Source organism: Macadamia integrifolia, chromosome 4 (assembly GCF_013358625.1).
Source record: "Macadamia integrifolia cultivar HAES 741 chromosome 4, SCU_Mint_v3, whole genome shotgun sequence".
NCBI classification, from domain to species: domain Eukaryota; kingdom Viridiplantae; phylum Streptophyta; class Magnoliopsida; order Proteales; family Proteaceae; genus Macadamia; species Macadamia integrifolia.
Window position 1 is genome coordinate 16,046,806 of NC_056560.1, and position 16,666 is coordinate 16,063,471.

Consider the following 16,666-nt stretch of genomic DNA (forward strand, 5'->3'; position numbering starts at 1 on the left):
ATTGATTAACTAATTTATTTAACAAGATTATGAACATAAAAAAAATATCAAATAAATAAAGAAGAAGCATTGTTATACTGATCTATTGAGAGAAAAACAAATATATATATATATATATATACACTAGCAAAAACAATTTTAAGTGAGGTTTTAGATTCTATGTAATATGGAGTTCACTTTGATTCAAAATTTTTATTCCTCTTCTTTTTCTCATGTGAAAAAGAGAGGTGTGTGATATAGATTGGGTGTTTGCTGAAATTGGCGAGTTAATTAGTTCTATTGGGTAATTGAGTTAATGTGTTGTGCTGAACTTGTAAGCATGCTTTTAATGTTTCACAAAAAACCGTTCCAAAGCAATAGTGGCACCACATTTAGTGACGGTTATCCGGCGGTTAAAAAAACCGCCCCTGAAGGTAGCAAGGGCGTTTTTATAGGTTTAGCGGCAGAAAAAACTACCTTAAAAAAGACACTTTTTTTGTAGTTACTAATCCAATTGTTACTTCAATTAAACCACCACCAAGAAAAATTGAAACAAGTTCCTTTTACTTCGAAGGAACAAAATTCAATCTTCACTAAATCAGTCTTAATACCACAGAAAAAAAAACACGTAGTTTAGCATCAATCTGCTTGTACCATTCGTTAATGATGAAAACTAACATACAAAAATAGATTTATAGAAAAAAATATCGAAATAGACATGGTGATAAGCCATTCAGATTCAAAGTTTAATATCTTTATGTTGAGCACATCATAAGTTGAATATCAACAATTTTTGAAAAGAATAAGTTGCTAAAACTTATAGAGAAAAATCAAATAAAATGAAAGCAGAGAAGATGAAAGGAAAGGAATGTAGATGATACCATAATGTAATTGAAAGGAAACCTTATGCCACAAAAATAGAGTGGCAGAGTCCAATAGATTCACAAAGAAATTCACTTGAAACAGTTCAAAAAAAATTCACCAATCCAGCATCTATATGTCAAGGTATAGATTTGACTTTAAGGGGTAGGGGTGGTGGGAGGAGAAACTTTAGCTCACCTTAGTGTCATCTACTAGAGGAGTTACAATAGCCACTTTTAGAGTTTCTATGGTTACATGTACAAATGATGATATCATTTTTAAATGTCAACTACTGGAGGTTGAAGCACAAACGATGGTATCATTGCCATGGAGATACCTGCTTGCTTAATTGGTAGTAGAGTTCCTTGATTGTCTACTGTACTAACCAAAGTGCTTTCCCATTCCAACTGTGTGTGAGTATATGACCGAAAGACTCTGATTAAGTGAAGTCAAGGTTAACATGTTAGTGCCTAGAGATGGGTTTGTAAGCTTAGTATGAATAAAACAGGAAATTCAACTTTTTGGGTGCAAAAAATGAAATGTCTTTGTTTCCTTTGAATTGAGTTTGAGAAACTTGATCTTTTCAGTAGTTTCATCTTTAATCTCCAAATCTCCCTGCTTAATCTCTCACTACCATTAGGGATTGAGACATCCATCTCATGTTGTGTAGTTGCAGTGTTTTGTTTCTTCTATGAGGTATGAGTAAGCAATTACAATGGAAATCTAATCTTTCAGTGTTGGCTGTGTCAGTCACATTCCCCTATTTCAATATAAAAGTAAGCTAATTCATGCATGTTGGACTATTACAATCCCTCAAAATTGATTCACAGAGTGGGAGAACAAGACAGAGGAAATAAACTAATTAGAAATCTCTTATAAAATCTGTGAAAGTAAAATAAAGGTTGGAGAAAAAAACAAAAGAGCATGGGCATACAAATTACCTGAAGAAATTAGTGAATGGAATGGCTAGCTCTTTGTTTGTATCAAAGTTAGTATTTTTGTTTACTTCCTCTGAGGTTTTCTTCTGTGTATCATCTTTGAATATAAAAAAATTGGAATCTATTATTATCCATCTTTTTTTTTTTACTTTCAATATACAAACTCTGGAATAGATACAAATAGAACTTACTGTAGTGCGTGTCTGAAAAAATCTAATTCTTTTGGCCTTTACAACACATCATTTATGACCCCTAAGCAATAGAAATGAAGTTAAAAAGAGGATTCTTTATGACCTCTTTAGGGTTTTCTATAGAAGGATCGAATCGAGATTAGTGGGTTGTCCAATCTTGATTCTTGAAATGCTAAAGAGGGCAGGATAAGGAAATTACAAGGAGGTTAACGACCCAATTTACTATATTTCTTTGCATAATTCACTATTCTAAGAAAATGATGCAATGACTATAATCATATATCAATTAATATTAATATGACTTTATCATGAGGGAAATACTCTAAATAACCATTAAGCCACAGTTACATGATTGCTGATGTCATACATACACATATGAAAGCCACTGATCCAATATCTTCATCAGTCTTGAGTTCAAAGTTTTAGAGGAAACAAATATTGATAATAAGAATTAATGGACAATCCATCTTAAAATACTATTAGAAGGTAGATTTGTTTATCAGGGGGAATGATATCATCACTAAACAACCAAATAGTTAATTAACAAGGATAAAAAGAAAAACAATTACTTGTATGGTGTAACCCACTTCCAACATACATGGGGTTAGCTGCAATGTTGAACCATTCCTATAAGCTTAAACTAATAAATATTTGCATAAACAAATAAATCTTAATGTTTCATATTTCAATTGGTTTTCAATGTACGCAGAAAACATAGTTTCAGGAAAATAATGGAAGAAAGAGGAATTAAGAGCAGTCAATAATCAATACCCTTTGAGAGCAGAGACGACACTCAATTGGGAAACCCTCGACCGACCACTGCACTCGATCAGAATGAGTTGAGATTTTCTTCATTCCAATGCAGGAGACATCTTATGTTTGTTATGCTTTTATTCCAAAACAGAGACATGCCTTATGTTTGTTATGATTTTATTCCGAAATAGAGAAAGAGTTTGAAAAGAAAAAGGAAGTAGGAGGGAGAGACGGGCAAAGCAAAGAAAGGTAAGTGGAGGGAGAGAATTAGTGTGAGAAGAAAAAGGAATGTTTTAGGAGAGGAGGAGTGATTGTGGACAATTGGAGAGTTTGGGCGAGAAAAGCTTAAAAGAAAGAGGAGTGAGTTTAAAAGAAAGTGGGATGAGTTTTAGAGAAATAAGGAAAGCACAGAAAAGTATTCACAAATGGAGAATTAGATATTGATATTGGTCTACTCAAAAATCAAGTTAGAATCATCAAAGATTGTTGTCCTCTAAATTTATAAATTAAATAACATATGTATAATAACAAAGCAGATTAGAGATATACACTTGGATACCAATGAAAACTTCATATATTAAACCAAATATGGATGAAAACACTATTTATGAAGCAAGAATGAGAATACAACAGATATAAACACTAACTTTTGGACATATAACGACTGGTTTTTCTCTCTATTGGACATTTCCATAGGGAGAAGAAGAAGCCGCGTGTTACGGTGCCCTGCAGCATGGATTGAGAACTTCTACAATTCTTTAATCTTGCAATGATTTAGAATGGATGGGGAAAAAAATCAGAAAATACATAAGAACTCAGATAATTGCAGCTCCCAAGGGAATAGCAAGCACGATTGAAGATCCTAAAAATACAAAGTTGTTCGCGTAAACCAAAAAAAAAAGGCGGAGGAGACTCATGTTCAGATACAACCCAGTATTTCGCTGAAGACTTGGATCCGACAGAAATATCATGAATTCTAATTTTTTAAAGGCCCATATCATAATTTCAATTTTCAAAATAAAAATCTGTTATTGAGGATCAAAATCCATACAATAAAAAAAAGAAGGGTAAAATAGTCCAATGAAAGATTTGTCACTTCGTGATTTTATATAATAGTATAATATATATAGAGCTGCAATCAAGAATCATAATTGGAATAGAGGTAAAATCGTAAAATAAAAGTCAGGATAAAGTTGATCGATATTGTTTCAATACTCAATAACTAAATCCATGGTCCACCCAATCCGATGAATAAAGGATAGTTCTGTAATTTTGGAGGTATGTTAATGGCCTTATAGGATTTAGACTTCGGAGTTATTGAAAAAAAAAAAAAAAAAGACTTCGGACTTCGGATTGGTCCGGGACTCCGGATTGAAGAAGAGGGCCGCGTTGCCTACATGCCTTCGAGCTGATATTGGCTGCGGGATCGGATTGCTAGCTGCTCAGGCTTCTCGGTTTGTTGTGGAGATTGTACTGTTTGACATCGTTAACCTAATCCTAGGTGAGATTTGAAATCAAGATGAATTGTGCGAATTCCGTTACGGATTTGATTAATTTTATAACGCCTGATTCGTTTCTAGTAAAAAAAATTCGCTGCTTCTTGGTTTGCTTAAATTTGAAGTGATCTTGGTGGGTTTGATTTCGTTCTTACTTTTAGTTAGTGAATTCTATGAATTTGAATTTCATGATTTCCATGAGAAAACTGCAAAATCCGCAGTTTGGATTTGCTTGGTTCGAGGATTAACTGGAGGAAAATTTTAGGTTTTTTGTTTTAGTTTGTTGAGCTTTTTAAGTACTTGCGCTTGATTGATGATATCACGATTTTGTTTGGTGGTTGGGGGTAGGGTTGTTTTGGTTTCCATAGTATCTGATGCATTTAGTGTTCACCGAAAAATGGATTCAATCCCATGCATAAAACAATATGAATGAACAAAAGAAATGTTTCACCAGAAAAAAAAAAAAAAAAGAACAAAAGGAGTGGCTTCATTTCATTTGAATAAAGAATGACCAGTTGCTGCTTTTTATTAAATAAGTGGTAGGGTTCATTTTTGAAGCATCACCATATGCATGCGAATGACATAGGAAATGGAAATGAAATTATTTCATTCCATGTTGCAATTGAACGGAGCTGTTATGTGTGTTTTTTTTCTTATGGTTAGTATTTCAGGATATTTCATGTACACTTGTAATTATATTATCTGCTCCCCCCCCCTTCTTTATGCTCAATTAATTCATTGTACCCTAGTTCCCCAGTTTCGGGTTCACTTGGCCTTGTGCATGTTTTCTCTTTCCAAGTTGGTGGTTAGATTTTTTTTATGTAGCAAAATCATGGTTGTAAGGTGATGGGGAAGGACGCAAAGGCAAAAGACTCTGGAGGTAAGGGAAAGGGAAAGCAAACAGGGGGCGGAGGTGATGAAAACTCTTCAAAGGGCAAGGGGAAAGCTGGGAAGGCTGCAGATGGGCTTGGTACCTGCACATATGTCAAAGGTCTTCCCCTGCACTTATCATTCACCTCTCGTTGCTCATATTATTTTATGGTTTTAATTATGGATGTCAATTGTATCCTGTTATGTATGCGCTAACGAGCTAATAGTCAAGGATCATAATGATTAAATCGTTTCTGGGGAATTTGTTGAGTGACATATTTGATTATATGACCTAATTTCTGAATTACTATAGTCCTCCAACCCCGTTAAATTTGTTTGGATGACTTCCTTATATGCAGCCTGTATCTTTGCAGCTCCCTTTCCTGTATAGTTGGAAATTTTTTTTGGTAGAACTGTTTAGTTGGAAATTTGCTGCAGTTCTTATGGAATAGGTGACAGTAACTCTCCACTCGCATGGTCTAATGCATGAATTGGTTCCAAATTTCAACCCCTGCATCCTCTTCTGTTAAAAAACCCTGCTTGTTTTTGTTAAGACAGAAGGCCCTTTGAAACGTTCTGATCAATTAAGCTATCTGCCCTTCACTCTACTCATAGGATTCATACAATATTTGAATTAGACATGATTATTATGAACTTCTTGGAGTTCACGACAACCCAACTAGAGCTTTTTGACTAAAACCAGCAGTGTCAAATTCTGTTTGGCTTCCTGTCTGTATGTAGTGATCATGTGGTGCCAGGTTTCTTGGCCCCACTTTTGCTCTCTTGGCATCAGCATCAGAAAAGACATGCACTTTCTCGTCTTTTCTAGAGAGAGAGTTGAAGATAGAATTGGTCCGTTCACATTTTGACCTCAACTGACATTTCTAAACAGCCCCTTGGAGTTAATAATTGCCTTTCGGTGTAGGTTTTTAGCCCTGTGTAGGAGTTTCGGTTGCTTTATGTGCCCCTCCAGTTTTGCGTTGTACGGTTTTTTTTATTTCCTCCTTTTCATCTTTAATACAAATGATTTTTTAGAGAAAAAAATAATCATTGCCTTTCGCAATATGTCATATTGATGGATATTAATGGGCCAATGTATTGTTTAATTATCACTTGTCTCATTTTATCAAGTCCCAATTTGCATGTCTAAGTGGCACAGCGGATGCAATGAGAAGAATGGTTCCTCCTTGATTGTTAATCATTGAACTAATTATTGGTTGAGCTTTCCTTAGCTTGTGCTTGTATTCTATCCCAAGTGCATCCATCAATTAATATCAGCAAATTGGAATGGAACCATGTGACATACAACAACAGCAAAAACTCAGCCCTATCCGAATTAAATAGGGCCGGCTACATGGAACCTTACCCTTCAATCAACTCTATTCAAAGCCATACATGAGACAAAGCCTAAGCTATGCAGGTCTTTTCTCACCACTTCTCCCAAAGTCATTTTAGGTCTACCCTTGGCTCTTTTAGCTCATCAATTCGGATCAAATCACTCCTCCATATTGAAGCATCTAAAGGCCTCCGTTGTACATGGTCATGCCACCTCAAACAACTTTCTCGCAGCTTATCATGTATCGGAGATACTCTCAATTCAGCTATAATTTGACCATCCTTACTTTGCCCTTACTAGTTTTACCATAAATCCATATCAACTACACTGAGAGTATTTATATGATATTTCTTCACTACAAAACATTCCTGTAAGTTGGACAGGATTACGTTGATCACACAACACTACGGATGCACCTCTTTACTTCATCTATCCTATATTAATTCTTTGTGTAATATCATCATCTATTTTCCTTTTTAATTTATGATTGAGCCCAAATACATATAATAATCACTTTGTCTGATCTTCATGTCATCAATTTTCATCATCTTATTATCCCTCCTAGTGTAACTAATGTTACATACCATATAGGCATATACTCCGTTTTGATGAGGGTTTAAAGCTGATCTTTGATGTAACTCAATTGTAATTGGGAATTCACTACCTTGACCCCCTACCATTCTTACACTAGTCACCACACCAGTATACATATCTTTAACTATGCCCACATCCTAGAAATAAAATATGTAATCAGATCGTACTGTTGAGGGATGGAAGTCCATAGATAGATGAGATAAAATTATTTCTACAGTGATATGAGTAGAGTTTCAAACTAGCTACAAAAGAAAATTTTTAAGGCCTTATGCTCATATCCCACTAGTTAATGGTTGTCTTACCTAGTGATCTAAGTGAAGCCCCAGGCAAATAGGAGCCTGGAGGGTGAATTTTTTTCTTTAGTTAAATAGAAGCCTCAAAGATTTTAAAACCAGGCAAATCTTGGATCTCAAGATGTGTGGACAGCCTATCGAAAGAGGAGGTTTAGTTGAGAACTTGAGATGACAATTTCATCCACAAGATGGCCTTATTGGGTATTATGGAAGGTAGCTGGACTAATTAAACTCTTGGAATATATAAACTTATGTCTGAAAGAAGAAATGAGTTTAGGGGAAAGTATAGCTAAATAGGGTAATGAATTATTTGCCTCATCATCTACTTAGTGTATCTTGTTCTCCTTATATATATAATGCATAAGTACAATTATAAGTGGTGTCTTTGTTTGTGTCACTAGGTTATCTATTTTTAAGAATTTCAAATGATTGTATTATTGAGGACCTGGCCTAGTTTACAAACCATTTGATTTTTTGTCTCTTTCAATTTCCTTTAGCTCGGCATATCTTATGTGAGAAGCAAGGGAAGATCAATGAAGCATACAAGAAGCTACAAGATGGTTGGCTGAGCAACGGAGACAAGGTCCCTCCAGCTGAATTTGCAAAGGTTAGCTTTGTATTAAACAATATCATCAATTTGAAACTTGGCCATCAGAATGTTGCACATTAATTTCAGACCCAAAATTCAGTTCACTAGCTGGCTTACTTTGCTTGTGCAATTGAACAATAATTGACCTTCAGGTTTCCATGGCCTTGTGATATACTATGTGAAACTAATATGTCTCTGGCATGTATAAGGCTGACATAGAAAACAGCATGATTTTTGCCCCCACACGGTAAGCCCTTGAAAGGGTTTTCTTCTATGCTTCCCTCATTGTTATATTTCCTTCTGGTGTTTGTTTTTCAGTTAGCTGCTGAATATTCAGAGTGCCCATCGGGGAAGAAGGGTGGTGACCTTGGATGGTTTCCTCGAGGAAAGATGGCAGGTCCATTCCAAGATGTTGCTTTCAGCACAACTGTTGGAGCTACCAGTGCACCATTTAAATCAACGTATGTATTTACATTTCCTGATTATTGATCCCATATAGATTTATGACTGTAAATTTGTATGATTGGGTTACTTTGACAAATCTGTATCCAATGTCATTGGTTATCTTTATGCAAATGGTGAATAGATGATGGTTCAAGAAAATGATTAATACCTTTGAAATGGTAATACAACTCTCAAAAAGTACTGCATATTAATCCATGAACCAAATATTTAATGAACAGCCTGATAGTGGAATTTTTTGTTTATCTTTGCCTTTTACTTGGTTAGATATATGCTTGTTTTCATAGGAATAATTTCAGTATCCGGTTCTTGATTACAGATATTCTTGTATACATTTGATATATAGAACACCTGCCCAGTTCTATGGTTTCCTTATCATTTCGAATATATGAACATTTCAAAAGTCATTTCCCATCGTGTTTATATGACAAATAAGTAACTTTACCATACCACTAATTTCCATTTTTTGTGAGGTTGGTTAGTTCAGATTTTCTGACACTGATTTTGGTTGTGGAAAATTATGCAGGCATGGGTACCACGTAATCTTATGTGAGGGAAGAAAAAACTGAAAAACTGAGGGAATCCACTACAGTTCCGAAGAAAAATTCTCAAAGTCGCCGTGTAATTGAGATTTTCATCTGCGAAATTAATTAACCTGACACTGCCCTCCTAATGGTCGACATAATATTAAAAGGAAAAGTTTGTATCTGAGAACTGTTCCGGTAAACTTTTCTTGGCAAATGGTGAACATTGGAAGATCTTTGTAGGATGTTGGTTTTCATTGGAGGTTGACAGATGAGGTTTTTGTGTATCGGTTTTGCGTATATGATGAACTTGTTTGCTGATATAATTGGCATTACATTCCCCTTTGATCGAGGTCAAAAGTTGTTAGATATTAAGAGTGGGATTGATGTTCCATTATGATTCCCAAGTATGAACAATGATTAAAATCAGTTTTCTTTTTCTGCCTACCAGCTGGTGAAAACATCCTCTGCAGTGAGTGCTGTGGTGGGGTGAGCATCGAATGTCCAAGATGACCTTGAGAAGCGTGGCAAAATGCTCTCAGCCATCCGATGCTCACCGCACCGTTGCACTCACTGCAGAGAATAATCGCCCACAAATCACTTATAAGTTTTTTGCCACCTGAACATGGGGCCCATGCTAATTTGCAACACTAGCTAAGATACAATAACAGTTACTCAGCCCAAGCATTCATCACTAATGCTAAACCATTAGCCAGTTACCATGAGAGCTAATAATCTCAGGTATAGGCTGCTCACTGTGATAACACCGTTAGTAAGATCATTATCCATTGTGAACCATTTTCAGTCACCTTCTGTGGCTGCCTCTTGAGGATCACTTTCTGTGGCTGCCTGTATCAGTGACCTTCATCAACCATAAACCAAAATGTAAATCTATGGAAGCCTAAAGCATCTTGCATGATATTTGACCACTTCAAGGCCTGCTTGTAAAACGCCTCGTTCCACCATGCTTCTAGGGATTGTAATAGCATACAGGCTTTGGGTTCAAAATCCCAAGCGTTGCACTGGTGTGAATGGGTTACCTCTGCTCCCCATTGAGGACCCAGTAAGGAAATGCCAAGAGAGATTTTTGGCATGAATGCTGTGGACGTAACCAACACTGGTTCACCAAGTACCTGAGCAAATTCACCATTTTTGGATCTCAGATTTTAGTAAAAACATCTGTCCCAAGCACAACAAACAGAGAAACGCCAACCCACCAAGCAAATGTCTCCAAGTGGTTCAGGACCCAACATTCAAATGATGCCTGCAACTTGCTTGGGAAGAATTTTGAGACAAACTAGTGACTTATCATATCGAAAAGAATTATTTTGCCTGAAAGTTGCCTCTTTCTACTAACCACATACATATGGTTGATCCACAAACTTTATAGAGAAATTTCAGAGTATGCATAATCAAGGTTCAGGCTTGGACCTCTCTCTCTCTCTCATTTGGGTCAATAAGGCAAAAGAACAAAACAGTATAGCCTGCAGCAGCATACAATCAACAAAGAAAGAACAAACTATCTCAGATTTCTATATATACCAAAAAATCCAGAGGGATAAATAATGATGGAGATACAAGCAGCTACCACTCATCACGATCGACTAGCTTAAGACCCCAACTCATGTCCTCACAATGCGTCACATGAGGGACAAGTGCACCTGTATCTACCCCCGTCTTTGCCTTGCAGTCATAAAAGGGAGGAGCATGGAAACAAGGCTCCATTGACATGGCGCGTCGACATGGAGGATCAGGGGCTGTTCTATTCTCAGGCTTGTAGAGAATCCATGGTTTCAGTCCTCCTAGACCTTGAGCCACATATCCAAAGGTTGACCAAGAGCTTGTGACCAAGACATCTGTCAAACTTAGGAGATACATTTCTGCCCATGCCTTTCGGTTGTGCATCTTCTTCTCAGTCTGCTGGTATCCTTCACTGCTTGGCTGGTAAACTGCAATCACTTCCCCAGTCACACTAGGGTATTCCCAATACATGTTCCTTATCTTCTCAAAGTATCCCGCATTTAGAGATGTTATGAGGACAGCTTTTGACCTCTTATTTCCAGATGGCTGTACTATGGATTCCCGAACATTTGCATCTGGCAGCACATTTTCCTTCAGGGAACAGGCTAGGATCTGATCAAGAACATGTTGGAATGGGCCTGTACCTATATCAAAGACTCTGATCTGGATTCCTATCCTCTCATCAGCTTTTTCCAAGTAAGCATGATAGTACCGTGTAATCAACCCCCATACTGGATTTGACGGGTGGAAAAGATACCGACCTAAGTGGTGGAAAACTGTTTCCTTTTCAGGGAAGAGGTTACGTAGTTCTTGTTCAAAAGATGGGACCAAGAAGAGAGATGGAACAAAATAGTTATCAGTTTTCATGAACAACCATGGGACCTTGTGGAGAAGGGTTTGATCTTGATCACAAAAGAAAAGCTTATCATGATCGCCATAATCATGAACCAGATGGAGATACAGAAAGGGTGGCAAGGATTCCGTTGAGTTGGTTATCATATTATTTTTCAGCATATTCCCATAACAGTGGGGCGAATTCTGACCAAAGCTATCGAACATATTAACGGGGAAGTCAACAGGGAGTAGCCAGGATGTGTCCGGAAATGGTTCACAAAAGAGATCAACCATGTCAGTCCCACGGTCAACAAGTAGGACTCTGTTGGTGAGAAGAGCATATAAGAATGCTGAAGCCAGGGATAGTATCCTGTTCCCCAAGCCACTAAATGAGACCCACACCAAGTAGTTACATTCCTCATTCTCAATTTTGTGCCCGGACTTGAGCTGTTCCAATGCTTTGTCAAAGGGTGCGGTATAGGGTCCACAGCGTTTATGGAGAGCTTCGTATTTCCGCAACCTGGACAGGAGATAGGAGGAAGGCTTGTGTGGTAGTGCTTTGCGATACAAGGAGGACTGGTACCTACTAAGACAAGATGCTTCGTCAAACCCAGCAGCAAGAAGGCCACCAAGATGTCTGATTTCAGGTGAGTCAACTGAATGAGATGAAACATTTTCTGAACCTGTGACTTAGAATGGGGGGAAAGAAAAGGCAGAAATTTAGCTATGCTAATGAGAATCAGAATACGTCAAAAACCGAATACCAGAAAAGTTTAAATGAAATTATTAAGCTAATAGTGAGGGAAATTTACAATTTAACAAGAACATATAGTCAATAAATCTTATTAAGTAATCATAAGTCATCATGTATAATTCGTCTATTTATGGCATTTTCAAAATTCAACATCATGTTAGGTATGCCTACCTACATGACATATGCATGCAAATGGAGAACCTTCAGTGTGGTAACTGCATATGAATAGGTCAACAAATGATCATAACCAGAAATTCATACTTCTGGATGACAGACCACCTTTCTGTAGTATTATCTGTATCAGGACCACACTCAAGGAACACTTTTTTGTATCGAATGCTGGTTCGTCAATTAGTACATGCACTTCACCAAAAGCAACAAATAAAGCATCTTTAAAATAAATAAAAAATTATGAAAGTGGCTTCCTTTATGCTGTAAAACCAATTTCAAGATTCAGTCACAACAACATCAGAGAAAATTTTTGGTTGGGAGGTAGTTATATGGAGCAGAACTAAAGCTTCCACAAGCAACAACCACAACGGACCAGTTTCAGGAAAACACCCTTTTCCTCCAGAAAAGCTGGTTTCACAGAGATAACAGCCTGCTGGTTCTAACACTAAAAGGAATACTTGTGAACACAATGAAGAAAAAAGGAACCCAACCGCGTCATGAAGCTCATAGATCAGAGGAAAATTGTACAGTAACCATAGTGTATTCCGTAAAGATAATGAGAACATGTGTCATGGGTCAGACAAGCTTTGATGCACTGATTATACAAAGACTCAGAGAACCCTTCAGAGTGCAAAAGCAAAAGTAGATGAAACCTGTATTGCTGCCTCCATCACAGTGAATTCACCATAAAAGGTCGGACTTAAAATTGTAAGCACTAAGGACTTGGTTTGAAATAATTTTAAGAGGATTAGAATGAAAAAGCAGGAAACAACCAAGGCAAAGAAAGACATTGTTAGCTGATACACAATTAATAAGCATTCCTTCATTTTCTGAGCCACTCAAATAATCGTCGACATTCAAATGCAGCAGAAAAACTTGTAGAACATCTAGACCAATCAGACTGGTAAAATAAAGGTACTAGTAGTATTTTATTCATAATTAGATTTCATTGACCCTGCACAAAACCCTTCATAAACCTCACCCAGATTGATGGTGCCAGCTAGCTCATGTGGTGAGGTCACTTGCTAGTTGTGCAGTGTCTCATGATAAACCTTCCACAATATTTTGGGGTTTCAAAGGCACCTAAATACCCAGGAATCATAAAAGAGTAGCGCAACATCTAGAATGCAGTCAACAAACCAGCTTCAAGATAATACGTCCATTGGATTAGATTACTAGTCTCATAGCTTTGGAACTTCCGGTACACAAGAACAATGAGTTGACCAACATTATTCAGTTTCTCAAACTTTCCTCGATATAGAAATTAGAAACAGGAAGAATAATCAAATGGGATCCAAAACAAGGGCCAAGTGAACCATGTTCTAATGATAAATATTACGAAAAGAACTCCAGAAAAATAAACAAACCAAATCAAATAAATCCCACTTTTTTAGAAGTCTCATAAGCAAAACAACGCATCCTAATGAGGAAGCACTGTTTAAAGCAAGAGACAACTGAGAACAACATAAATTGAAGTTCAAAACAGAGAGGAATCAGCCAACAGAGAGAACCAAATTTAGTTTTCTTAGTAACCAATTTAGTTAAGTACCTTTTTCAGCCACCGTTTTGAAATCCTTTGCTTCCGCAGATTCCCGGGCTCCATCCAATGGAGGATGATGAACTGATCAAAGCAAGACAAAACTAAGAATAACATAAAATTCCAACAAGAGTAATAATTACTAAGAGTCAGAGTGACCAGCCATTTTTACGAAGGAAAACCATTAAAAGGATTAAAACCCATGATTTATTTTCTAACAATTGAAGGTAAATAAGTACCTTCTTCATCTTTCATTCGGAACGACCTTGCTTCTGCAAATCCGCTTACTCCACCCGACGATGGTTCTCGATAAAAGGAGGAAACTGTAAGCAAAATGGGCAAAATCAGCAAGCAAACGACCAAGATCCCTACTGACTTCATTATGTTGAAGCCAGATTTCTTCTCTGCAACTCGAGAAACACCGTCATTTAGGGAATCTGTGGGATTTGATGTAGATAAATTGCCCCTGAACCTCTTCATAACTGTAAAACTCTCATCGAAGTAATTACCAAGCTCTAATCATTGCCACTCGAAAATTGAAGTGGGAAGTGGGTTCGTCTTCAAAAGGGTTTTTTGGATCTGATGCGAACTGATGCTGAGAAGAAATCAGAAGAAATTGAGATTCTATCTATGAAACAGCTGGTGAGTTCACTTTAAAGAAATCAAAACAATTTCTTAACGCATTTAATTGAATATGTTACTGTGTTATAAGACTCACAAACAAAAACTACTTAAAAAACGTGAAAACCTTCTCCCTTTTTATGATTTTTGCAGGTAACCTTTGGACTGATTGGCCATTTGTCTGGAACCCTAAATTCTTGTCGGTGGTTTCATTAGAATTTAGAAATGGTCGTGAACACGATTTAATTAACAAGGCCAATAACTGGTCATGACCGGTGGATCTACCAACTACCAAGTTACCATAAACCCACAAACAAACAACTCTCATACACGTAATTAGGAGGCTAACAACTGTCATACACTAATATCCGTCAATGATTGATTACACACTTGGATCTTCTAGGGCGTCTATTACACACTTGGATCTTCTAGGGCGTCTGACCTGCATTCAGTGTCTAGAAATGTCTTGGACTGCATATGATTACCTTAGACTCCATATTTTAATGTTTTTGTTAATTAGATGCGTTTTAGACACCCTATTGCACCACAGAAGTATTCAATCCTGATTATTATGGGCCCCATCAGGGTCTCCAACATTTATGTCCTATTAAAAATGTTGGACAATTTTTTTTTTTGTTAAAAAAATGTTGGACAATTCTCTACATAACAATTTTTTTTTAGTTGAAATATAAATGACATTGTTCCATAGTGTGTGCATATGAAAAGTTGAAAGGAGTTGAAGAAAAAATTAATTGGAGAAGATCTCTAATCGGTTCTGCACCTCTCTCTCCATCTCATTTGGATGATCATGTACTAGGGTTTTTACCAAAAATAGATAACAAATAAGCACCAGAAAAATCTACATTTTTTTCACTACCCTAATTGTTTCCCACAAATACAATCTTACTCATGTACATGTGTTCAAAATCGACTCAACTAAATGCATAGAAGTTCACCAAACATATATTAATGTCAATAATGGATTTGACCAAGCTTGAGAGATCTTCTAAGTTGGTGTAGCTTGATAACCCTCCTTTCACTTACTATGGCAGAATTTTTGCACACTTTGGAGCTTAAGAGGGTTGCATGATAAGCCTTTTTACAAACAGAAACAAGCATTTAATATCACTAAACATAAATATCAATTACTGTTTATAAGGGAGAAGACTAATTTATTAGGGAGGAGCAGAATCGACCCTTTATATTGACAACACAAGCATAAAAGGGGAGATCAGTTTCATGGTTGTAGATATGTATAAAAGGGACCCGCATCAGTAAATGAGGAAAGAGAAAAGGAGAGAGAGAGACCATAAGTGGATGAATAAACATCTCAATTATAATAGCCTACGTAATTGAAATTCATGGGTTAGGTGTAGATGGTTGTAATTGAAGTTTACCTTTGGGCCTGAACCCTAAAAAACCGAACAGAATCAAAGGGTACTCGTTAGCAAAAACAAAATCCATGGAAAAATTGAAAACCAATCCAAATTAACAAAAGACATCATTTAGGTTCTTTTTGGTATGATTTCTACTTGTATTTATTAACTATTTTTTAAAAATTATTTGTGACAATAAATTATGGACCACAAATAGTACCGTTTGGTTACTATTTATAAAATAGATTATATAATGAGAAAATATGTTTCAAGTTTCACCTTTAGCATTGAGTTTTGAGTGAGAGAGATGATAGAATTTGGGGTTTTTTATTGGAAAAGTATAAAACAAACTGAAATTTCATATTTACCTTTGATTTTGAGTAGTTTAGCACACATGTTAATTTAAGGTAGCATAAAAATTAACATAAATGATATGTTACCACAAATCACAAATAATTTGAGAGTAATTTGTGATTTGTGATTTGTGATTTATTCTAATTTATTATAAATAGAAGTAAGTGATATAAATTATACCAAACACTTGTGAAAATAGAAATAAGTTAAATAAATACAAATAGAAATCAAACCAAAGAGAGCCTTAGTAAACTTGAACTCTTTTACTTAAAAAGCTTTGTTATCAAAAGTTGGGCAACTTAAATTGTGCTCTTATTTAATCTCCCAAGGGACCACTAGGTTGTTTTCTCCATACAATAATTTGGTAATTCCAGTCAGATGCATCAGGTTGCTATTGAGATCTCAATGGCTTTTGAAGAGGATCTTTCAATTTCACGATCAAACTTGAATTCAGATTATCCGTATCACGAAAAATATAAGAACCCATCACAAATGTGGTAAGTAAATAAACTATCATCACCTTTAATTCCTTTTCAAGTTGTTGGCATTTTTTTTATTTATTTATTTAATTTCATGTCAATTATGTTGATTGAAGCTTAGAGGTTTTTTTTT

The 16,666-nt window shown here is 36.2% G+C and overlaps 2 protein-coding genes across 6 annotated transcripts; one reads left to right on the forward strand and one right to left on the reverse strand.

Moving 5' to 3' along the window:
* Positions 1–4,046: 4,046 nt before the first annotated feature.
* On the forward strand, positions 4,047–9,173 carry LOC122075332 (peptidyl-prolyl cis-trans isomerase NIMA-interacting 4-like). Of its 3 annotated transcripts, none has more exons than XM_042640325.1 (5): positions 4,047–4,223; positions 5,029–5,209; positions 7,809–7,918; positions 8,219–8,361; positions 8,889–9,173. In XM_042640325.1, exons 2-5 carry the CDS (start codon positions 5,065–5,067, stop codon positions 8,929–8,931), a joined length of 441 nt encoding a protein of 146 aa, XP_042496259.1. In that variant the 5' UTR covers positions 4,047–4,223; positions 5,029–5,064; the 3' UTR covers positions 8,932–9,173. The 3 variants fall into 3 exon arrangements, with proteins under 3 accessions (XP_042496259.1, XP_042496258.1, XP_042496257.1); XM_042640324.1 differs by having other exon boundaries at positions 5,044–5,209; XM_042640323.1 differs by having other exon boundaries at positions 4,048–4,223; positions 5,062–5,209.
* Positions 9,174–10,394: 1,221 nt separating this feature from the next.
* Positions 10,395–14,439, reverse strand: LOC122075327 (galactoside 2-alpha-L-fucosyltransferase-like). 3 transcript variants are annotated; one of them, XM_042640317.1, is made up of 4 exons: positions 14,422–14,439; positions 13,943–14,298; positions 13,716–13,787; positions 10,395–11,930 (listed from the first exon to the last, which is right to left on the reverse strand). In XM_042640317.1, the coding sequence occupies exons 2-4, from the start codon at positions 14,181–14,183 to the stop codon at positions 10,471–10,473; spliced, it is 1,773 nt and encodes a 590-aa protein (XP_042496251.1). In that variant the 5' UTR covers positions 14,184–14,298; positions 14,422–14,439; the 3' UTR covers positions 10,395–10,470. The 3 variants fall into 3 exon arrangements, with proteins under 3 accessions (XP_042496251.1, XP_042496250.1, XP_042496252.1); XM_042640316.1 differs by lacking the exon at positions 14,422–14,439 and having other exon boundaries at positions 13,943–14,413; XM_042640318.1 differs by lacking the exon at positions 14,422–14,439 and having other exon boundaries at positions 10,395–11,924; positions 13,943–14,412.
* Between the last annotated feature and the right edge of the window lie 2,227 nt (positions 14,440–16,666).